This window comes from Pseudoliparis swirei, chromosome 10 (genome assembly GCF_029220125.1).
Source record: "Pseudoliparis swirei isolate HS2019 ecotype Mariana Trench chromosome 10, NWPU_hadal_v1, whole genome shotgun sequence".
Taxonomy (NCBI): domain Eukaryota; kingdom Metazoa; phylum Chordata; class Actinopteri; order Perciformes; family Liparidae; genus Pseudoliparis; species Pseudoliparis swirei.
In genome coordinates, this window is record NC_079397.1 from 11,888,071 (window position 1) to 11,913,084 (window position 25,014).

Consider the following 25,014-nt stretch of genomic DNA (forward strand, 5'->3'; position numbering starts at 1 on the left):
AGTTTGTCTCTCACCCAGTTCCGTCGCCACCCTCCTCCCTCCCTCCCTCCACCCCCCCCAACACTTCGGGGACAGAGTCGGAGGAAGGAAGGATGGGAATAAGTCATATTTGAAGCAAGGGAGTTGTCATGTTTGAAAGGTAAGTAATGCTTTATTAACTAGACATCCTGCCTTAGCTATAAACAGCACTTAGCTAGCGTTAAAGACGAGGGCAGTGCGTGTTTTCTTTGCACCTGGAGTCTTTCGGTAGGTTTTTGTAGAAGAAGAAGAAGGGAAAAAAAGGGAGAGAAGGGGAAATTTCCACCAAGTTTTTTTACTGCAGCTCGACGTCACTTAGTCGGCGTGTGAATAAGCAAACGGCTGTCTCGAGTTGAGTAATGACGCGGTTGTTTTGCTTTGTGTCTCCAAGCCTGCGCTGATGATGGGACACTGGTTCTCGCAGCGCTGAGGGAAGGGAGGAACTCCTCTGCGTGTGTGTCACCCCCCCCAAAAAAGACGACTGTCTCATGTCCAAGGACACCGTCCTTCTTCCGGATGGGCCGGCAGGGCCAGGGCAGGGCCGCGAGACATGTCCCCTGCTGCCAGCCTCCCAAGGTAAGGCACCCAGCGTTACAGGCCAGGAGTCACGTGACAAATACGATTTAACCTCAAGTGGCTCAAAGGTGGGGTTCGGGGCTCCCGAGGGGGCCCGCGAGACGTCCCCAGAGGTCCGACAGCGAGATGTGAATTTAACATATTTCATTAAAGGGGACATATTCTGAAAATTCCACTTTTTTAGTGCTTCTATATGTTAATTTGGGTACCTGGCATGTCTCCCAACACAAAAACGCTGGAAAAAAACAACTCACGCGGCTTGTTGTGGTTCCTCTATGTCAGAAACGATATGCTTGAGTGCGTCAAATGGGATCACCAGCACGCCCATGTAGGGAGTGTGGCTACATGGCCTTGGACCGCCCCCCACCACAACTTTGCAGGTAAAGTTTATTTGAACGTTGTGTTCATATTACAGACATGAGTCATCAAATAAGTCATAAGTCATCAAATACAACGATTTAATAAGTAAACAAGGTTTAAACGCTAATTAATGGAGGTAAAAACGTTACCCCCGCCCCTGCTTGGTCACTTACTGTTGTCAGATAACACTTTAGTTTACAGATGGAACTTTACTCATGTAGCATTTATATCTTTATGGCGTTCCCGTTACTTGCATTTACACAAAGACTTTCACAAACAGTAACTTACATAAACACTGTATTTGCTACATACTCATACATGCACAAACTATTCACATATTCGAATCTCTAGCACCACTATGCTCTCAAAACCGCTAACAAGACTGTGAGACCTTAGCCAATGTACAAACAAAAAAAATGTAGAAGTGACATTCAGAAACGTCCTGTTGAGCCCTAACTTCTCGAACTTGTTCGGGAGCCTCTTCTTGTTCAGGGTCTGACTGGTTCAAAACGATATGGTTGCACAACGCTATCTTCATCTGCAGGCAGCAGCTAGGCGAGCGCATCTCGTGGAGGAGGGGGGAGCTGGCTCATTAGCATTTAAAGGAACAGGCACTCAAAACAGGTTAATCTGTGGGGATGTGTTTTTGACAGGGTAAAAAGGTTGCTGTTTGAAATGATTCTTGTGGTATTTTGACCAAAATATGTTACAGACATTTCATTAAGACCCCAAGGAACCATATCAACTTGTGGAAAAATGGGCATAATATGGGTCCTTTAAGTGGAAGGAGAGTGAGAAAAAAAGAAAAGGAAACTCTCCCGAAGTGTAAATATGTCTTGCATTGGTTCACGCATAACAACTTATAGTTGTGCACTCATTGGGCCGGTGGTCAGATCCTCACGCATCAGAATACCAGTGTTTACGGGTTGTTGTTCTCTCCACGCAGCCAGGGCCCTGCAGCTGAGCGGTGAATATCAGTGACATGTTCCGTCATGAAGTCACGTTGCTGCTGCCGTCGAGAAAACAAGAGAAAAAACACACACAGAGAGAATTAGTCACCGACCGCGTTACCAGATTACTGCAGCGTATCAGCATTCGCCGCTCTGCTTGGGACAATATCAGCCTTGTCTTCTCAAATTATAATCATGTGATTTTTTTTTTAGTATACATCAGTTTCCGTGCTCAGTGTAAGCCTTGATAATGTTTTTGCTTTTTCCCCCCTCAATAAAGTCTGAAGAAACGCCCTGGTGACTATTAACAGCAACCACAGCCAATTATAGTTTTTAATTAACTTTCTAGTTGCCCCTAAGATTATCACATGTAAAATAAGCTTACCCCTACACCCCCTTTTCATTTTTCTTCAAACAAGCAATGAACCGTTAACCATCCTATTTATACCAAGCATCATTATGGCACTGTCAAAAAATAGCAAAGTAGGACAAAGTAAGCAATCACTGGCGCTGCTGGATTCCGAATGGATTTTCGCTGGACCTTCAAAGGCGCTTGCAGTTAAGACTGGATTTCCCCTCTCAAGGGACTGTGGATGTACTGAGAATAGACCAATTTATTTCTAACTGTAATCACTAAATACCGCGATGCATCACGCGGTAATGCTAGCGCAACCGCTCGACAATACATCAGCGCCAAAGCTGAGATATGTGCCATATCTATCTCGGGCTGCTGGCCTGAGCCCATCCGTTCCACTCCCCCATCCATCACTGCTTACAAACAGAGAGTGTTGTAGCATCGGAACAAACGCTTCAAGCTTCGCTAAGCGAGATCGCTAGAATCCGCTGAATCATTCCTCACAGTACTTTTTTCTTCTTCTTTAGAATCCCAGCAAAAAAGTGGCGCAAAGAAGACGGCGCGTCACTAAAAAACGTTCAAGCGATGAAGAAAAGAAAACAAGGCTATGAGTCGACGTCTGGCACCAAAGCAGTGAATAAAGTCACTGGGGGAGGTTTATTTACCGAACAAAGCAGCAGTGTGCCACGAGCAGAGCGTCAGGGAGTCTTGAAGTCAAGAAGCCAGAGGACGCGGCTTAGGGAGATGAGTGAAACCGTCTCGTCTTTTTTTTTTCGCACAGCTATCTGGCCGAGAGTCCTCGCCCACATACTTGTTCCTATTTAGATGAATGCGGCCTTTATGGCAGTAAAAGGAAGCTTGGCAGGTAGAGCACACGCGGGAACAGAAGGAGAGAAAATGAGATCCAGAGCTCTGGCAAGGCCTCTACCTGAACCGCCCCGCCATGTTGTGCAACCGTTCGCCAGCGGCCTGTGTTTCTTCTGGCTCGGCCAGCTCTCCGTGATACTTTGTCCACTGTGGCCGACCCCGCGGTAAAAGTGAACTTGCGTTTGAAGGAGTGGTCGTAACGCACGTTAGTTTAGACCAGTTGGGCCCTCACCCTGTGTTGGCGTCGCGCAGCTAAATATATATTGTGCTGCTTAACTCAGTGTGCAACAGGTTTTTCCTTCCTCCCGCCACGTTTAACATTCAGCGCTTTTGTGACCCTAGATGCCGGCGACAGCAAATCGTCGGGAGGAAAGCCGTCTCCCAGGAAACCAGCCGCCGAAAGACCGAGTCACGTGACGGAGGAGACGCCGGATCACTGCGAAGCTGTGAGAAGTAAGTTGTAACGACGCAAGAAAAGCAGTGAGCGTTTTTTTAATGATAAACAACAATGAGCCGTTTATTTCGAGAGAGTGAAAATGACTATCTATGTACGCGAAAGGTTGAGTGGAAAATGCAGTGGCATTGTTTTATTTAACATTTAAATAGTGTGTGATCCCGTTTCAACATTTATTTCTTTTTCCAACCGTCAAATATGGCGATTGTTTTGACAGTTGCGTCGTGCAGGATACGAGGCAGGGTCCGTTTGGCCAACCAAAATATTAGCTTCGGTGTTTCCAATCGAAAACATCAAGATAGCACCGAGGTCTCTTGGCAAGTGAGCGGTAGCACGCTCGCTCATCCTGCCATACTGACCGAGACGTGGCTCGTTGCGCCACTTTTGCTTCTCCCTCCAACCGCAGCCCAGTGTTTTGGAAGCGGTGGACATCCTGTTCGTGGTCCTGGCATTTACTGTTTTTACGCACTGATTGCATCTTAGCCACAACTCTTTTTTTCTCGTACCAAACATTTACCTTTTGGGTAAAATATCCGTGCCAGCTGCTGGAGGCGTTTTTTTCCTCGCTTTTATCGCTTCGACCAATAATCTGCCATACCAATAACTTATGAGCTCTTTTTCTGCGTTCTACAGTGTGATCTTATAATTTGGGGAACTTTGGCAGATGTATTGTAACTCTGAACTCATCACGTTGCAAAAGCAACATGCAAATATCCTGACACGGGGAGGTTTTACAAAACAATTATTTGCCATTGAACTGCTTGAGTTGCGAGCAGCTCTAATTAAGTCTCGATGCACTCTCATTCAGTGAAATTATTTCAGACTGAGCTATGGATTGCAGGTCACAAAATGAAACCTGCTAAAAGCTCTGTGTGTGTGTGTGTGTGTGTGTGTGTGTTTTATTGTTCCGAAGAGGAGTGAGATGTGTCAGTAAAGGCTAATAGCAGCTGATTGCTTCCATCCATGTAAGTGCCAAGCTATAATAAGGATTCTGTTTGCGTTTGTCACAACAGTTCTTTTGTTTCTAGGTTGTTAACTTTTCCAGGGCGCCTTTTTTGTTTGTTGGTATCTATCAAGCTTAATGAGTTGCCGGTGGCTTGTTTACTGAATCAGCAAGGAAAAGAGATTCAGTTGCAAATGGAAAAGAAAAGAGTTTCTGTCAAGAGGTCTTTCTAGCTTGGCGGGTGTGTGTGTCGAGTATTGCACTTCTGCAGGGAGGCATGCTTTTCTTTCATCTCAGCAGATAAGCCCCTGTGACAACAGTTTTGCGTCGTAATTGATGTCGCTTCCATCGACCCCCCACACACACACACACACATCATTTTAGAGGTAGAGGGAGGAAGATATGCTGCTTCTCTTTGAGAGAGTTACTAGAGCATTTATAGTCAATGTCAAAGACAGGCAAAAACCCACATCTGCGTTATGATGATAAATAAGAACGTTCGATGTCCCCGTTTCTGTCTGTTGTTATTGTAGGGGGGCAGGAGCAGGGGGGGCCTCAAGTTAACCTATTAGTGTCACAGTCCAGTGTGGTTTTGTTTGTTGAGGTGACCAATCCGATTACTTGCCGGCTGGGTAATTGAGAGCCCTATTGTCCACAGAAACAGGAAATCAATAAGAAATCATCTGCTTGCCTACATCCTGCCCCCCCCCCCCCCCCCCCCGGCTCTCCAATTGAATGCTCGGGTACAGTATGTGCTTTGCGACTTTTCACAACAAGAGGAAGCCTATTGTATTGTTGTAATAACAGCACATATCCTATTTCTGTCATGGTAACATTGTTTTGGGCGGCACGGTGGCTCAGTGGTTAGCACTGTCGCCTCACAGCAAGAAGGCTCTGGGTTTGAATCCCGGTCGTCCCGGTCATTCCAGGTCCTTTCTGTGTGGAGTTTGCATGTTCTCCTCGTGTCTGCGTGGGTTTCCTCCGGGTACTCCGGTTTCCCCCACCATCATAAAGACACGCACCGCAGCCTCACCCCGGTTCGTATGGATGTGAATGAATGTTGGTGGTGGTCGGAGGGGCCGTAGGCGCTGATTGGCTGCCACGCTTCCGTCAGTCTGCCCCAGGGCAGCTGTGGCTACTGATGTAGCTTACCACCACCGGGATGACTGTGTGTGTGTATGGCTGCTGGACTCTGTAAAGCGACTTCGGGTGACTTGAGAAGCGCTATAAAAAATAAATGATTATTATTATTATTATTATTTTGACAAGTTGTCCTTTTAACCTACGGGTCTCCCTTAAAGCGGGAACGTAAACAGGGCAGCGGGTACATATTATTTGAAAACAGTTTTTCGTAACTGAACCTCGGCGCCCAATTAATCATCAAGTGTGACCTAAAAAAGCTGAAGTGATCATTCTGAATGAATTCACATGGTTAAACAGAAGCGTGGGGGTTGCCATCCAACCACCGCTTCTTTTAGACGGATACAAAAAACTACAATATGGCCCTCCCTGTTGGGCCGTTGTCAGTAACAGTTCCTCTGTGGCTCCACCATCCTGGGGGAGGAGGGAGAATCTTGTGGGAGAGACGGACATTCCTCAAGAGACCGTTCTGGGGTTTCAAGCTCCCACAAGAGCTGATATCTCTCGCGAACAGGGCCTCGGCTCTCCAGCCTCAGAATAAATTGCTACCACCCAGCACCAGTTTTAGGAGTTTAATCGTCACATTATACACCGGATTGTCAAATATATATATATATATATAATTTTTAAAAATGCTTCTGTGTTTGATAAAGATAAACTCACTCACTTCCAAAGAACAAGTCTGTTTTTTTTTTTTATCACAGGAAAGATTCTGTAGTGAGAAAGGAGGGTCAAATAACATGACTTTTGTGTGTGAAAGAAAGACATTAGTCTGGCCTTTGTGCGAATCCCTGATTGGACTCTTTAGTGCCACACCTTCAAGGTTATATTACCTGCGCAGAATTGACCTTTCGGAAGTGAATTTGTGACCCCTAATAAATGCAGCGAAAGGGATTGTTTAACGGGGGAGCGTGTTATACTTGGACCTTTCTTGCAAGAGAAGATTCCTTGACAGTGCCACAGCTACAATTAAGATTTATATACAAACCTATAAAGTGTTATGATACCAGGCAGTTGGCAGAGTCAGACGAAGGTAAAACAAAGGGCAAGTGCATTTTCATCATTAATTTCATCATCAGTGCTGAATCAACATTCTCAGACTGTCACACTTTGCCTCGCGTATATTCCAAAGTGACTTAAGTACTTCAAGACTTTTTAACCTCCTGCCAGTTTGTCTTTTTCCCAGAATGTTTTTGAAGCCATAGGAAGTGCATGCTGATTGTTGTTATGCAAGACTCATATATTTATTGTAATCCTCAGAGCCCTGTCTCTGCAGAAATAATGTGTCTAAAGCATAGACCTATTATAACGCAACGGTAATTTTCAAGTGATTACTTACCATTGGGTCATGGAAGCAAAATCTGTATAAATAGGGTGAAATGCTAGTGTAGGGGTTGATTAAAATGGCTATTGTAATTCTACCTCTGTTGTAATTATTTTCTCATTGTCTTGCTGCAGATAAATTTCATATGGGAAATTTCAAGTGGGTTAATTAGCATATTTTACCAAAAGTGCCTGAGCCTATTCAATGTTAATTCTTTTTATTTCCTTTAAAGATGTTCAAAATACTTGAGCCAAATGATGATAGATATGCCGAGAACGATTCATAGACTGCAGTCTTTTATGCACTCATGTTAGAAACAAGGCAACATATATAGATTTTTATTTTGGAGTGTATTCTTTTCCTCTTTATAGCAGAGAATGTGAACATTAATAGTAATCTTTCAAAGCCGTTTGAACACCAATTGACCTTTGTGTCCAACTGGTTCTTTTGCAGCATGCAGTACATCTGCCGAGGTGTAAGAAATGTTCAGATCTTTTACTTAAAGTAGCAATACCACAGTATATAATGAAAGAAAGGCCTTGCATTCAATACGTAACCTGTAGAAAAGTGCATATGTAGGTATTCGCATGGATTCATCCATTTAAAGGGACAGTGAGTGTTTTTTGATCTTGTTGTCAACTGCCACTAATATTGCCGTTGGTGGAGTTGACGACTCTTTGTATTGCTGGTCAGTTGAATCTCTAATAATGCTTGAAATGGTACACAACACATACATATCCAAAGTAGAAGTTAACGGCTCTGCTCATGTTTACCGCCTCTCTAACCAGAGCCACACCAGACAGCAACTCAGAGAGAGAGAGAGAGAATCAGCCAGTTCGAATGAGAGCAGCGCTGGGGGGATTACTTGGCCTCTAACAGGGTTTGGGCTCCAACATTAAGGTTAAAACCCTTTTCTATTACTGAGATCTCTGCTGATGTTGCCCCCGCCAGCCCCGGCCCCCTCGAGCTCCCAGCGCCTTGCCCCCTTCGTGTTTGCAGGTTCAGTGCCTCACACTGCTAGGTCATTCTGTCAGGCCCCCTGATCAGTGGAGGGTGACCGGGGACCAGGGGATGGCTCCCGGTCCAGACACACAGACAGCCGCAGCCAACACAGCCCCCCCCCCCCCCCCTCTTTCAGGCTGGAGCTAAAATCGATACGGGCGTCTCCGTGTTTAAAAAGCCACTCAAAGGCAGACGAGCACCTCTGTCCCAAAGGCTGATCTCTCAGCTTAAGGCCTTGATTGGCATCCCGAAGATGTGAGGCGCTGACCCACAGCTGTCCCATTAGCAGAGGGTTAATGCTGAGATTGATACTGAGCAAATAAAGGAACTAGATGTGGGGGCATTTTGATAGACTGTCTATCCCCTCTCTGACCCAGAGACCAACCTCAGTTGTATTTGGGCTTTTAGGGAGTGGTGGAGCTACTGCCAGATTCTAGTCCATCTCTAGTGGATCTGCTGCAGATGCACACTGTATTTATTTGGTGTGTGTGGTTGACTCTGTCTGCCGTTTAGCATGGGCGTGTGTGTGTGTGTGTGTGTGTGTGTGTGTGCGCACAACTGCGCATGTGCACGTCTCCGCGCCTGCTGTGGAATTTCAATCAAGTGAGTTTCCTGTGGAACTTCTACTTCAGCGAGGAGATGGTAGAATATTGGAATATTTGAGTCATCGATGTAACTGAAACTGAAATACCCCCGTTCCCCTCCTTCCCTCCTTCCCTCCCTCCTCTTCCCCTCCCATTCGCTCCTGCTCGTTTGCGCCGTTCTTTTTGTTTTTTCGTTGTTTTGGAGTCGTCAGCGAGGAGAGGGTGGAGCACGTTTTTTTCTCAGTCTGGAGCCTGGCAGCTCCCTCAGGCCCGCTCTGAGTCACGTCACAATTGATCGTTCTAGAAATCGTGGGAGCTAGCCGTGTAAAGCCTAAATCCGTGCAAGATGTGCAGCTTTTTAAATATTCGACACTCGCGCACTCGGCTGACTTTATACTACATTCTTTCCCCCTCGCTCAGATGAGGGAGAAATAAAAGGCGTTCGACGAGGCTTAATGCAGAAACCGGCTCGTACACATTCATCTCAGAAATGAGGAGAGGAAGAGAATAAGGCACCATTTAGTATCTCTCTCAGCAGCCAGGTTGTAAGGCCCTGAACGCCCCTTGATGCCCGTCCTTCCGCTACATTTATAGCACCCAAATTAGCGCCATCCCAAATTCCACACAACAGTGGCGAGACTTCAGTGGTCAGAGCTCGGGGGGGGGGGGCGAGTCCGAATGACTTCCCCCCCACCATGATCCATGAAAGAGAAAATGGCATCTCATCGGGACTTCTAATGATTTAGTCAACACATGCAGTTTGGAAATCAAAGCAGAGTCGACGACCTCCTTCTCCCCCACCACCGGTTCCCCCCCGCAGCACTCACACACACACACCACCTCGGCCCGCCTGGCGCGAGCGGTACGCTGAGAGGTTCATGTCCTCAAATCAAGCTCTTGTCTCTCAAGTTGCATTCGCGACTGTAAAATGTAATTAAGCAGAACAAGGTCCGAAGGGGGTTATTTTTTTCTCCACTCCATCAGCAGCAACATTTGAAATGAGTGAATCCCCCGACGCCCTGCTTCTCTCAATGTTGGGTGGTGGTGGTGGTGGTGGTGAGGGGGGGGCGGAAATAATATTAAGCTCTGTCTCCGCGTGTCACTTCCCCTTCGGCAGGTTGGAGGAGTGAAATTTGAACGACTGTCACAGAGAATTAAAACGGGGCGGGAAAATGAGTGTGTCACCGCCGAAATCGAGCTGAGCAATATTGACTGATTGCCCTGGAATGGGACGGAGATGCAGACACCCCCCCCCCCCCCCCCAAAAAATGAAAAGTGATGTTTCCTGCGAAAAATGAGATGCTACAGAATGTGATCAGCCCTGACAGGTGGAGACAGCTAATAGAGTTCTGTAGCGGGTTGCCATAACACACCCACACACACACACACACACACACACACACACACACACACACACACACACACGCAGGGCCTGTCACTTCTGCTGATGAGGATCCAATATCAGAGCAGGTAATTTAGCTATCCTCGGCGGTCATCATCACCCGCCCCCCGACGCCATCATCGCCATTTTTATCTTGGATAAATACAAAACATGAACTGACAGGGCCAGGATTGCCGAGTGATGTCCAGAGTCACATTTTCCTTCATCTCTGTTGGAACAAGTGACATTTGTGTTAGCCCGTGTCGGGTCCCCATCCACCTCCTGTGTAAACAGCTCCAGACGAGACCACGCAGTCTCCGACAGCCGCGTCTTTTTCTAATCAAACGCTGGTTCCCGGTTGCCGGTTGACATCGCCAATTTGCTCTCATTTCACGCCGCTTATATCTGCATTATGTGGACGCTAATCACCATTAGTGGTTTTTTGTTGTGCTGGGACACTTGAATGATGGTCCTGCAGTTGCTTGTCTGTTCCCTCCAACGCGTCCCTCCAGATGATAAAGAAAGTCCTTGTCCCGCAGTTTAAGGTCAAACGGTAAACGAGGCTTTGATACGCCCAAGGAAAATTTCAATCAGAGCCCTTTGTAATAACATTCATTGTACTATTTCCCCCTCTCTCTCTCTCTCCGTCCCTCTCACTCTCTCTACAGGATAATTCCCCTGGTTTTGCGTCTATAAATATGGACAGGGAAGATGTATAATTTCTAATGAGAAAATATATCCCTTTGGATTGAAAAGCAGGGGCTGCTCCACACGCCGCTGTTTGTTAGGAGGAGAGATGATACCTCGGGCTGTTTTGGCAGCGCGAGGAGGAGGAGGTGCTGCTGGTGGTGCTGGTGCGAAGAGTCTGGCTAGGTCATTGCACACTTTCAAATTAGCATTTCAATCATGCAGGTACATGGCCAGCCGAGCTGAAAATATACATGTTTTTCCTCATAGAAGGCACAAAAAGATAAACAAAACACTGGCCCTGTTAGTGGAATTAGCATTTCAGAGCTAACTGTCACTGTTGTGTTTCTGCACGTGGGTGTTTGGGGATCCATAACTAAAAAATAAATGCCCTTCTTCCACTCTCCAATGCCATTCAGTGTTAACTCACAAACTCGTAGCATTGTGTAATAACGGCGATTAGGAGATGAATACAAGATGTGGATTGTGGTGTTTATTTGGTTGACATGACGTGACATTTGAATAACTGTATGCTCTCTGATGGGCATTCTAATACGCCTGGGCAAACACCTTTTGTCTCCCTTCTCCCGCTTCCTCTCTGTCTCTGGGGCATTAATATTAAAAAGGACTAAGCTTCAGAGTGGCGGAGCTTGTGCGGTTGCTCAATCCGCTCCCTGCCTCGCCTGCTGCGACTCTCCGGCATCGCAGCGTGTAAATGACCTCTGCGTTATTGTCTCATGTTCTTCACTGTTTTTTAGAGTTCTTGTTTATACAGTTATATTTCAGTTCGCATGCATACATGCATATTCCCTCCTGGTAGGTCTGCCGTTGCATGTATGTATGTGTGTGTGTGTGTGGATCCAGTATGCTTGTAACATATATATATATATATATATAAATATAATATATTTATTTAAATATATATATTTTAAATATATATATATATATATATATATAAATATAATATAATATATTTATTTAAATATATTAAATAAATATATATATATATTAAATAAATATATAAATTAATATAATATATATTTATTTAAATATATTAAATAAATATATATATATATACACATCTTCTTCTTCTTCATTCTGTCTTTTGTCTTTTGGGTACAATTCCCAGCTCCCTCCTGTAGGACCTATTTTACGTGACAAAAACGGAGGTGTTTATATACTCAGTTTTACATACAGAGCGCACAGCTCTGGCGCGGCTCCAGCAATCTCCAGGCACTCCGGCGCTCGGTCCCTGTGTGGCGCAGCCACTGAAGACTCGGTGACAAATGGCAATTATATTTGTGTGTTCTTCATGAATCCATCAAACACTGGCCTTTTAAAAATGCTCCCCAGATATTTGAGGCTGTCAGCTACTAGTAGCTGGGACCAAATTGGGATGCTGCTTAGACAGTCAAGAACCACTCACCCCCTAGTTTCCCCTGTGATGTGTGTGACAGTGTGTGTAGGGGAATACCATGTTTTATTCAACTACAAATGTACACTCTCAACAGTTGTTGATGTGCTCGAAATAGGGCGGTTACAAGTCCAATTTGAAGCGTCTGTGTGTGTGTGTGTGTCCACTTCTTCCTCCAAAACATGGTGTTTTAATGCAACCTGTCAGGTCGCGTGCTGTCGGTTATCTCGGGACACCTTCGTATCTCTACACGCTTGTGGCAAATGCACAACTGCGTGTGATTTATTTTAAAGTTGCTGGGAGTTTGTTCGTCTTACATTTTAATGTCGTTTGTGGTTCCCGCTGTGTTCTGCACTCGGATGCACATGATGCAGAAACATCTGTCGCTCCCTGAAGATTCATCAACCGGCTCATCAGCTGAATCCTTGGATGCAGAATTTTCATCAATGTCATTCCTGCATTATATTATGACATTAGGTTCAATTTTGACCAAATAATGTCCGTTTGATGTACTTCCTAGTGGACTGGATACTTCTTCCTGAATCTATATCGTCTGTAGTTTTACACTACACAACAGCCAAGTACTAGTAAACATACACAACAGTTCAAAAGTTTGGGGTCATCCAGACAATTTTGTGTGTTCCCTGAAAACTCACTTTAATTCATCAAATGAATTGAAAATTAATTGAAAATATAGTCAAGACTTTGACAAGGTTAGAAATAACGTTTTTTATTTGAAATATTAATTTTGTTCTTCAAACTTCAAGCTCAAAGGAAGGCCAGTTGTATAGCTTATATCACCAGCATAACTGTTTTCAGCTGTGCTAACATAATTGCACAAGGGTTTTCTAATCAGATATTAGTCTTCTAAGGCGATTAGCAAACACAATGTACCATTAGAACACTGGAGTGATAGTTGATGGAAATGGGCCTCTATACACCTGGAGATATTTCATTAGAAACCAGACATTTCCACCTAGAATAGTCATTTACCACATTAACAATGTAGAGTGTGTATTTTTGATTCATGTTATCTTTATTGAAAAAACAGTGCTTTTCTTTGAAAAATAAAGACATTTCTAAGTGACCCCAAACTTTTGAACGGTAGTGTATGCCACACACTTTCCCTCTCTTGGCACTTGCAGGTACGGAGAAAGTTTTTACCAGCGTCGGACTTTCCCAACAGGATCGACTGAACTTCTGCCGTCTCTCGTTACGGCTTCATTCCTCGCACGGCGACTGTACAAAGTCCGTCATTGCCATCTTTGACAGCATCGTCATTACCGTGATCAACGATTATGAATATTCCTTCGTTGTGCCCATTCGTCTCAGTCACAGCGCTCATCAGGATAAAAGAAGACGAAAAAAAATGACTTGCCGGTGGAGAGGCGACCCAGGAACTCTGAGGCACACTCCTCTGCCGACGTGAACCGCTTTTCTAGGACTTTGCAGCGTGTCAGTAACCTGAGTACCGCTTATGCACTATGGCGGTTTCTTAATAACTATTTATACTTTGGTAAATTGAAAGCTTGTCTACCTCAAAAGGAAAGGTAATTATGCCTCCCTGTTTACTTTGGCCTTTTTGCGCACGAACGTGTGTTTATGTGTGTTTGAGTCGAGCCTAGATGGGAAAAACGAGTGTGTTATTACACCAGACACGACGGGTGAAAGACTTGTGAAGGAACTGCAGGAGTGTTGCCGTGTTGTATAGACGTGAAACAGATGACATATCATTGCTCTGCATCCTCAGCTGTGATGTGTGCTCCCGTATGTTTGTGTGTGGGCTCTTTGAAAATGAGTTTGGACGAGTTAATCATGAGCTAAAGAGACGGATCGCCCCCCTTCACGTGTGCATTTCTGTGTTTACACATTCAAATACGTGGCTACAGCTGAGAGATTAAATTCCGCGAGAGAAACAAAGAGAATTTCTTTTCTGGATTCTGGCTACTTTTAAAACATGAATTGCGATCAGCACCAACCTTGTTTCAGTGGAATTAAGATTTAACATTTTTTTTATTTGTCACGACAGGCTGAAGAGCTACCTTTTGCTTTGTGACTCTTGTTTATTATCAAAGAGAGCGAGCTGAAAACAAAGTTGTCCCACTGGTCTGGGCACCTGGAAGAGGCAGTTTGCACAACTATATTAGGAAATGTGAGAACACATGATTCACTTGAAATGAAGTATCTTTTGCCAACCCAAGTAAGGCCCACTGTGTGGATATGCAGACAACTCTACAATGTGTGTGTGTGTGTGTGTGTGTGTGTGCGTGCTCCTGGCTTCCTTTATAATAGCGGGTTGCCAAGCATTACAGCAAAAAAGACTGGTGGAAAAGAAAAGGTGCCTGTATTAAAAAAGGGTGAAAAACGGGGCGAGCTGTCAGAGGTAAAACTGGAGAACAACAACAGATGTAGCCTCCTCCAGGTCTCCTTGTTAGCAAGCTTTAGTCCCTCCCCCTGCACATTGTCATGGGCAGACTGCGAGGCTTTTGTCTTTTGGAGAAGGAAATCCATCAACCTGGTCTTAAACCACTGCATAATGAATTCTATCGCTCGCTAGCCAGTTGTCTAATTCAAATTGCATGGAATCCTGATCCCTAAAGTCTATATTTGTTTGTCGAGGCAGCATGGAGAAGCCTGAATGAGGAGAAGGCAAAACCCAGTGTCTGTATTTAATTGCTTTGTTTTACATCCACATCCGTGTCCGGCCTCTCCCAGGGTGATGTGTTGTTAAAAAGCGCGAGGCCCGATTCCCACACACTCTCTCTCTCTCTCTCTCTTGTTAACCGTAATTGCACTTGTTGGTGAGCTGAGAGAAAGAAAATAGAGATGGAAAAAAATGTCCGCCGACGCATTAACTCCTGTCAGTTCGCCTCCCACTTTGGAAAATGTGTTGATTTTTCGGACAGCTGCAAAACACTTAAAACGAGATTCCGCTCGCGCCGCACAGCTGTTAAGTAAGGCGGAATATGACGGGTGAGGACGGCGTCTATATTCAACGTATATACAGAAAGTATAGAATGGGAACAAAACTCAATACGTACGGTTCACACAGGCCGACTTTAAAAGAGATGAATAATTCACTAAAGCTGGAGTTAACCGTGCGCTGGCGGCGCGTGCACATGCACCGCGGCTCTGATGCGGAGGGAAGGTAATGTCGGAGCAACTCCCAGCAGAGCTGCATGTGCAGGTGTTCCTCTCGGTGAAATGCCACCTCCTTTGCTCACTCACATCCTTCGCCTTCTTCCTTATCAGACAGGTCGCTGTCTCCTGACTTTCTGTCGCTGTCACACGCACACTTAGAAAGGCCATCTGAGCTTTCAGAGGAAAGGAGATCATTACCGTTGCAGACAGCAGCTTTTTTGTATATGCACAGTATCACAGGCTCTCGTTCCCTTTCTACCGCATTAATCTCCCTTCTTCCCCGCCGCACACTTGTCGTAACTCAGCTGGGTACGGCTCCCACAAACGTCTTGACTGCCTACAGCGGTGGCTTCCGTGTGAACCTGTCACACACGAGGCTCACATATCTCGCCGCTACTTTTTCCCGTCACTCCGGGTCGAAATGTTTGCCGTGCGATCGATACGATCGCGTAAGGAAAACGTCGGCAAGATTCGCTGAGAATCATTTCGGCGCGTCTCCATCACCCGGTTTTTCGGTTTGAAAGAACTGAACATCACAGGAGCCGAGAGTGCAGACGAAGTTCTCTTCAGTTAAAATAAAGTACCGGGGTTATAGCGCCGTAAGGGGGAGAGGAATCCACAATTCTTAGTCTTCCATAAAAAATAGACATTACACACATTTCATAAGTTATTAAAGCAAACCGCGAGTTCCTTTTGATGCTCGTGTATTTTAGTGTTTTGTCCTCCATATTTGCATAAAAAAGCATGAATAAACAAGCAGCCTTCTGTTTTGTTTCTTTATTCCATTTATTAGATTGTCTTGTATTAAGAGCCTGAGCTGCTGTAGTTCAGGAGGAAAGATGTGTAGAAAGATGAAATACTCCAAAGAAACTGAGTCTTTTTCCTGCCCTTGAATGCAGCAACTAGACGACCGGCGCTTTCCAAAACATGGAGACAAATGAAATGTTTTTTTCCCCCCCCGTCTCCAGCTCAACCCCAGACTCAGACGGTGCCCTCGGAGCCGGCCGAGGGAGACGCCGGCAAGGACCAAAACGTCTTTCGCCACAAACGGGCGCCCGCGCTGAGTAACGGCAACGGCGTCGGCGGGGCCAACGGCGGCACGAGCGCCGCCGCGTGTAAGTCCGGCCCCGGCGCCAGATCGGCGGCGGCCGCGGCGACGGAGCAGCCCAGGAAGCAGCCGTCCACGCCCGTCTCGCAGAGGGTGCAGAGGAAGTTGAGGTCCAGCCTGTCGGTCAACAGCGACAGCAGCAGACGCAGCAAGGGCAGCTCCACGGGGTCGCAGAAACCTCCGTTGCCAGAGGGTGAGCAGAGAGCACACGCCCACACACAAACACCTGGAAACCATCTTCTCAAAGCGCTTGTCTGCTTGCTTTCTGCATCCCATCTTCTGTTGGTTAAAAATCCATTTCCGCGGCCGCAGGGATGTCTGAAGAATCGAGGTGCTTCGGCAACGCCAACACGAATGGTTTATAAGAGTGGCATTTAACATTGTAATGGGATGCGAAACAGATGTAATGCTGGTGTGTCATCAACCACAGAGCAGCGCATCGCCCGCTGTTCATAAATACAACACATTGCAGCAATGAAACCCATCAAATCCGCTTCGGGGTATTCTCTTAACTACTGATTGAGTGAAAATAAATGTATTAAAAACAGCCGAAACAAAAGTAGCAGACAGAAGTAAAGCACGTCGTAAACACAGACGTTCAAACAATGTAAATGTCCGCACCTTTTATCGTTAGTTTGATGCTCAGTTCCAGATTTATTTCTTAACTCCTTTGATTCTGATGTTCAGATAGATTTCAGCTTTTCCTGCTCAAATCTATTGTTTTTATATCAGCCTTTTAAAATTCACTATCGGTCAGCCTCTAATTTGTTTTGTGTAAAAAAAGGTTTGAAAATACCCAATGCAACTATTTATATTCAATTTATCTTTTGATATCCTTATTCTCTAATAAAAGGAACAGAAACAGATTAAAAAAACATGAATCATTAGATTTATGTTCTCAATAATTCATTCAGGACAGAAACGCAACGAGCGTCTAAAAATGAACATTTCTGTCTTGTGCAGCAGTATTATCTGGGAACGTGTGAATATCACGATGAACTCATCACGATCTGGAGTCACACAGTGAAATGAAATGCCATCAAACCAACGCCGTCAAAGGGACCTCTCCGTTGAAGGAGCCACGCTCCGGAGGCTCTGCTGCAATAATCCCGTATAAGATACTGACAATAAATCCGTACCTCACCTTTTAATGATGCGAGCGCATGCCCTCTCACATCTATCACCCCCGTCAAGCAAATGACATCTGATCCCGCTCCTGTTGCTTTTATTTTCTCTAACAACAAGTCAGAGGAACCCGTCACTTTGTCAGGTGCCAGGCCGAGGTGAGTCCGGTAATGAAGGTGGCCGGCTGCTCCTTTGCCGTTGGGGAGAGAGGTGTGACCGGCTAACGAGGCCCGAGAGCACAGGGTGCCCATTAAGAGTCGTGACCGGCCTTCTCGAGGCCCCTCACGGCCCCTCACACCTCTCGGGGCCCTTTCTGGCTCTCCCTACGTCCTCGTCATCACCACCCTGGCGCTCATTAACGTGGCGCCCCTCCTCCACCTATTGTCCTCCGCTGCTGTGCATGTGTTTGTGTTTGTGTTGTGCAGCACGGACGATGTGAAGGGTTCGGCATGTTTCTTTTAAAAGGAGAGGGGGCGATTCCTCGCTATTCATCCAACTTGAGGCCTTTGCTGTTTTTGCTTTTTTGCATGGGCTCCTACCCCCGAGGTGAAGATGGAACATAATATGGGTTATGCGTTATTAACGGATCCACAAGGTTGAGATACGAGTGTAAATGAAGGGGAAAAGTGGGCAGTCGGGTCTTTATTTGATGACGCCTGAATATGCAACAGATCCACAACAGGAAGCCACACACTCACAACACGAAGATGCATTCAGCAGAGATATTCCAGACATTCTCGTCATGATTTTAACATCAAAAAAAAAAAAAGCGACACACAGCCGCAGCGGCGGCGGATCATCTCGTCGGCCTCATTACGGCTTTCGTGTTGCTTATTTGCAGACAAGAGCTCTCGGAATCAAGATGTTCTCTCTCGACTATTTATTTCCCCTCGGAAAACAGCCACGCTGTGGTGTTTGAATGTTTACACGGATTAACATAATCTGTTTGCCTGTGAAATTAGCCTCCTAAATAGCCCCCCCGAACACGGGAAATAAAAGGCGTAAGCTAGCAGGAGCTAGCTCGGGGGATTCTGCCGCTGCCCGTGTTTCTTGGCACACGCCGTTGGCACCGCAGCCAATCGTGTGATAACGCCGCGGCTTGTGAGGAGTCGTTTAACACGCGGCTTTTGTTCAGCGGGGCGGGGCGCCTCGACTCTTGTCATCCGGTTTGTGTTTTTGTTAATTATGTGTCATCGGTCTCCAATCAGGTCTCCAAGCTGCTTTAGCCTCATTTAGAGATTCAGGGCCACGGCCGCGAGCGTAGTTCCCTTGATGTGTGTGTGTGTGTGTGTGTGTGTGTGTGTGTGTCGTGTAAGCACGAGTCCTCCAGCTTCGACTTTTCCCCTCCGTCATGCATTATAAGCAGGCTTGCTTTAAAGTGTATGTCGTGGACCTCCTCCGCCCTCTGTGCGTCCCCACGGCCACCGAGGTTTCGTCCATCCCGCTCTCTCTTCATCTTTGCCCGTCCGTCCATCTCGCCCTCTCTCTCTCTCCCTCTTTGTACGTTTGAATGTTTTGCACAGCTTGCCGCTCTGAGGCCCATCCGGCTTGTTTTGTGTCACGCCGCTCCCTTTTTCTTCTTCCTTCTTTTTTTGACGTGAGCTTTCCAGATGCCTCGAACTATTTCCCACCGAGGCACCGGACGCTGTTTTTGGCCCCTGCGAACTCTGGGCTTCAACGCCGCTCGCTGACGTTAAACAGCAGCGGCGTGTCGGTGCGTCTGTTCCGTTTGTCTGTTGGTTGGTTTCACCCAGCGTCTCCGTCTGCCGTCTGTCTGTCTCTGTTTTCCGTGGAGATGTGCCTCGCGTCCAGCTCTCTTGTGTACAGTATACCCCCCCCCCCTCGCCTCTCTAAGATCCAGACTAATCGCTGGTGTTGAATTATACATCCAAGTGAAAAGCTGAGCCGGCCGGCCGCTGCTTCATACCTATGTACTGTGTTTATACCGTATTCACAGGCTGGCACGGCTGTACCCTCTGGGTCCTTCCCAGTTTGTTAGGCTACACTTTAAAGGTTTTTCTTAATTGGGCTTTGGACGGGCAGCGTTTATTGTTTTTCCGTGGCACTCTGTAGCACTCAGATGGCCGCACTCTGCAGCGGATGCCGGTGCGGAGCGTCGTATCCGTTTTGTTATGCCACCGTGAAACAAATCCACGGATCTGCCCGGAAGCCATTCACTTGCATGTCCTCACCAGGTGTTCAGCAGTGAATTTATTCTCATGCATCTTCCATCACTGCCAGTGTTATGGCCTCAGATAAGGATAATAAGATGCATTCAAACTTCAGGCACCCTCACATACACACACACACACACCTACACACACACACACACACACACACACACACACACACTTTCTCGTTTCATGTTCCCCTCTCTATCTTGTTTGTATCTCAGTGCTCCTGGTCAGCGCTGCAGCCCTGAGCGCGGCGAAAATAGAGTAAAAAAATAAAATAAAAATTCCCCGCTACTTTGATTAATCAAACATGAGCATCCAGCGGTCCTCGGCTCGCCTTCCCATGCCGTCCTCCACACTCTCCTCCTCTCGCTCTCCCTCTAACCCAATCAGTAACAGCCCCTTCTGACAGCTCTGGATGGGCTGATGAAAGTTATGCAAATGTGCCCTGTTTGTAATGCTATTTTTCTGCATCCATCCACATCATGTCTTTTTAACACTCCAAAGCAAGTAGCGCCGCACCGGCCTCGGTTCAAAAAGGAGACAGCTGCAAGGGGTGTGTGCCAGGCTCACTTACCGGATGATTTACTGACTTACAAGTTGTGGTGTGGTGCAAGGCAACATGAAATGTGACGGAATCCGTGGGCTGCGCATACACAATTATTGTTTTCTATTTAATCTCACCTGTTTGTGTTGCTGTATTATGTCTTACATTTCAATTGAAGGGTTTTATTCCAAATCCACTTTCATAAAGTGACTGGTACATTTCTTTATCAGTGTCTTTAACCCTCCTGTTACCTTTATATTTACTGACATAATTTACCCTCGGGGTCAATTTGACCCCAGCAATTAAAACCTCCAGAAAATTATTAGAATTAATATTGTTTCCCAAGTTTAAGTGTGAGGTACTTTATGTTTGTTTGTTGACTACCTAAATAGCCCTTTAAATATATAAAAAAGTTGATAATTCTTATATGTTTGACACAGCGAAAAACAGCCTGGGGTCAAATTGACCCCAAAGAACACCGACATTAAACATTGAATGGGGTCAAATTGACCCTAAAGGTCACAGGAGGGTTAAAAATCAGAATGGGTAAATTCATTTGATTAACTTACTGTACAATATTGAAGATAAATATGATTCTGACTGCGGTGAAAGAAGAGTGGAAGTAAACTCTTTTTGCCTTGCTGCATGCCGTTAACGACAGTGTGTCCGTGGAAGCAAAAACATTTAATTTGTTCTTTTTCATTACCTATTCAAGACGGAAGCGTTTTAATGAAACTAATGCAGCCATTCAGAAACAGATTTGTGATGCTTAATGGGTATATTGGTAATTTTAAGGGGGGCCCTTTTATTGCTGCGCAACAACAAGCCGGAACTGGCCCTTTAAAGGCGGCCTGCGAGAAGGTTACATGTTAATCAGAGGTGTGAGCGTCGCCCGCATTAATACACCTACTTACCAGGATGGACTCTTGGACTTCGCTAATCATCTTTGTGTGATCAACCGAGCAGTTTGCATGATAATGCCACAATTATTTAACAGTCCGTTCATCAAAACCGCAGGAAAGGAATCCATTTCTTTGAATTTCTCATATTTCCTTCAGCCCCCCTGCCGCCCAGTTAGCCCCTCACCCTTTTTACTGCTTACCTGCTCCGGTCCACCCGTCTTCCTGCCCGCGCACGCAGCTCCGCTTTCACACACTCTGCTCTGCACTGCGCACCGAGTGTTGACATTTCGATTTACGCCCGATGCATCTTTTTAACGTGGCATATTTGTGTGTTTCCCATCGTCTTATTTTTGTTTGTTCAATGGATCGTACTCATGCATTTCATTCCTTTTTATTACGCCTCGTCGCTCTGGCTGGTTTTGCCGTCGGCCCAGACTGCTGCGTCCACTGCATCTTGGCCTGCCTGTTCTGCGAGTTCCTGGCGCTTTGCAACGTGGTGGCGACGCAGGCCTCGTGCGGCGCCTGCTCCCCGGAGGCCTGCTGCTGCTGCTGCTGCGCCGACGACCTGGCCGACGACTGCAACAGCCCCTGTGACATGGACTGTGGCCTCATGGACGCCTGCTGCGAGTCTTCGGATTGCCTGGAGATCTGCATGGAGTGCTGCGGCATCTGCTTCCCCACATAGGGAGGCCCCCGAGTGTCTCATCGGGGGGGAGAACTGGACCCGGGATGGAAGAAGGCAGGGAAACTGCTGCCGCTGTCACTCTGGAGACGGCAGCAGACAGAAGGCTCCTGTGTGTGTGTGTGTGTGTGTGATGGTTGACGTATGTGTTTGTGAATGTTCTTTTTGATGTATGTGTGTTGACTGTTGAGTGTGTGTGTGTGTGCGGTAGAAGATGTATTTTTTGCCACTGGGCTTCGCCATCAGAACCAGCTCAGCAGTCACTCCGTCTTCACGTCGGGTTGACGCCCCCAAACACGGCAAAATACGACAGAGGACGGGGTCTCTGCTACAGACACGACCACACACGTCGAGTCGGTCATAATTAAGAGGGATTATTTCTAGACATTGAAGGAAGTCCTGCTCATTGTCCTTGTAAAAGAGACTTGAACTGGTTTTGCTGGTCCCAGTGGACCAAAGTGTTTTCTAGCTCCATAGCTTTCACTTCATTGCAGTCGGGTCTGACACATGCTCAGTCCTGGTTGTGGTTGTCCATGCCTCCATTGGGCCCCACCATGTGGGCCTGGGCTCCGATGGGGTACCGCTGAAGGACTTTCTGGTGGACCCGCAGGATTTATTCCGATTTCGTGTGGAAACAGACCCGATAACAAGCATCAAGAATAACTATATAGAAATAAAAAATCGTGTTTACTTATGTAGGTCATATAGAGGTATCAGTATTAAATTGAGAGTGTTCATACAGTAACTTTAAGTATTCTCTTTTGCGTAAGACGTATTATCACAGTCTTAAAGATGTACGATCAGGATTGCTGTCGAATTGTATCGTATCTTTTTAGTCATTTTGATGAAAAACTAATTGATTTGTTTCCTCTGATTTTGATTTTTCAATACATGTTTTTTTTTGATGCTCAAGATCTGAGGTTACAGTCTTCGTACCGTAAAACACTGTAACATGTTTATGTGACGCTTCATACATTCTTAGTTGCATACTGTAGTTTTGCAACACAGACTCTCAAATACAGTTTTCGACTGCAGCACTGTGGAGCGGTTGGAACTGGTGAAAGGTCAAAGGTGAATCATGAAATCACAAATGCTACTTTCTAAAAACCCAAAGGAACGAATGTGCCTCATTTAGGTCGTTTCTACTTTTCTACTTCAAACATTCCTTTGAATTGAAGTTGCCTGAAGAAAAAAAAAATGCACCAAATTGCCGATTTTGCTTAAATCACGGCGGAATCAAAAGACGTTTTAACAATGCGTCTCGCGTGGCTCCTGATCCGGCCGTGTTTGAATTTTTGGGACGACTGGAAAGACGGCGCAGAGAAATGACGTCTCGCTGCGACGCAACGACACACGCCGTGTTTCCCACTTTAATGTTGGCCGACAACAATCCGGCTGTGGCACACGTCCTTCCCGTGATGCCATTCCACATACACACCGTGTAAATATGTTCAACTTCCCTCTCGCTCATGAGGGGTTTGATATGGAATTAAAAAGGGTGACCTTTATGCCACATAAGCGGCTTTCGGGAATCAAGCCGAGTGACTCGCAATACGGAAAAACAAAAAAGGAACCACGAACTGTCATGGAATGGTAAACTAATGCAGGGTAGAGGCAGTCTTCTTCTCCTTTCCCCCCCCCTTCTGTTCCTTCATTCTGTGTATCTCGAGATGAGTTTGTGGTGAATCACCAGCGGAGTCATTTTCCCGCCTCGGAGATCCGCTTTGATGTTGTTTCCGTGACGATACTTAATGCTGGCCTTCATTAGCGGCGCCTGCCAACCGGTTACAGAGACGCGTCCCTTCCTCGCGCCGACCGTGATAATGTGCTGCCGCGTACACATCGTCTTAACGGCGCACTGGTATTGTGCATCGGGAGGTTGGGGAGGCACCTCTGAGCAGGAAGTAAAACCTCATTTTCATGTTTATGATCAACTCGCGCCAAGAGTGTCAAAAAACATTATAGATAATGTGAAGAATTGATCTAAAAAGAGTCAAATGTAGACATTGCTCCGTAGCGCCAGGAGTTGTCTTCCTATTCTGTCCTCTACTCTGTTTCTCTTCCCATTCGGTGCCTCACACTTGATCTCATTTTCTTCTCATTTTCATCTCAACTTGGAGCTCTCAGCTCATTTTCTCAGTTTTGTACATTATCTTCAAAGAGAAAAGTTTTTTACGAAATAAAACGTTTCCAAAGATCCGTGATGTTTGTTTCGCACACGTTCTTTTAGTCCATTTCGTTGTTCCTCGTTATGTTCCAGTTAGACAAACGACTTTACGCTAACATCTGGAAATATTCGAGTAATTACATGGAATAGGGATCCAGCCATTAGGCCACTATTTTTATTGTTAAAGAATTCTTTTAGTCATTTTCACAGCGAGAATGTCAACATGTTATGGTTCCAGCTTCTCACGTCTGGCTTTTCATTGGAGTGTATGAGGGTGGACTGAATATCTTCGGGTTTTAAAGGAAGACATTTAAACACATCTCCTCGGCCTGTGGGAAATTACAACCGTCATTTCTCACCGTTTACTGGCGGAGCAACCGATTGGCTGACGATGAACACATTTTCTTTTGTGATGATGATAAATGTCATTTAACATCCCTTCCATACTGCAGCTGTTGCCGTTTCCCTCCACTTAATACTTAAAAAAAGTCGTTGCTGCAACCGTCTCTCCGTAAACCCGTTCGCCGTTGCTAAACCTGTTATTACCGTCGCATTGAAAATGCGGAAGGTTATGTTTTGATCGCCGTGTATTTATTTATTTATTTGTATGCGTGTTACTCGCATAACTCAAAAAGTATTAAACCGAATCGCATGAAATTTGGTGGGATGATTGGTTATTATCCGGGGACCATTTGATTAGATTTTGGGATCAATCGGGTCAAAGGTCAAGGTCATGAAAAGGTCAAAATCTTCTTTTTACCATAGCACGGTCAATTTGTATCCAATTGGCATGCAACTAATGCCAACATGTTCATAATCCAATGCCCAATCTTGTGATATGCGAAGGTATGCACTCTACCGAGTGCCCATTCTCGTTATTGTAGCAACTGGTTGCTGACACGTCTCCCTGAACACTGGCTTGTACTGTCCTATTTCTCTTGTAAGCGAGGTGGCAGAAACAGTGAGTTCCATGGTGGCCACCACATCTGCAACCTCTGCACTGTCCTCCTCCTCCTCCTCCTTCTCCTCCTCCTCCTCCTCTCTCTAATAGAACGGGTGCCGCTCACCCGGCAGCAGCGTTTGCCGCTAACATGGAAACATGGCCGACAACAC

At 45.9% G+C, this 25,014-nt stretch overlaps 1 protein-coding gene across 1 annotated transcript; it reads left to right on the forward strand.

Annotated features, from left to right (window-relative positions):
• On the forward strand, window positions 1–23,933 carry mdfic (MyoD family inhibitor domain containing). Its single transcript, XM_056424945.1, has 5 exons — window positions 1–139; window positions 410–594; window positions 3,469–3,579; window positions 16,165–16,497; window positions 21,487–23,933. The coding sequence occupies exons 2-5, from the start codon at window positions 507–509 to the stop codon at window positions 21,735–21,737; spliced, it is 783 nt and encodes a 260-aa protein (XP_056280920.1). The 5' UTR covers window positions 1–139; window positions 410–506; the 3' UTR covers window positions 21,738–23,933.
• The last annotated feature ends 1,081 nt before the right edge of the window (window positions 23,934–25,014 follow it).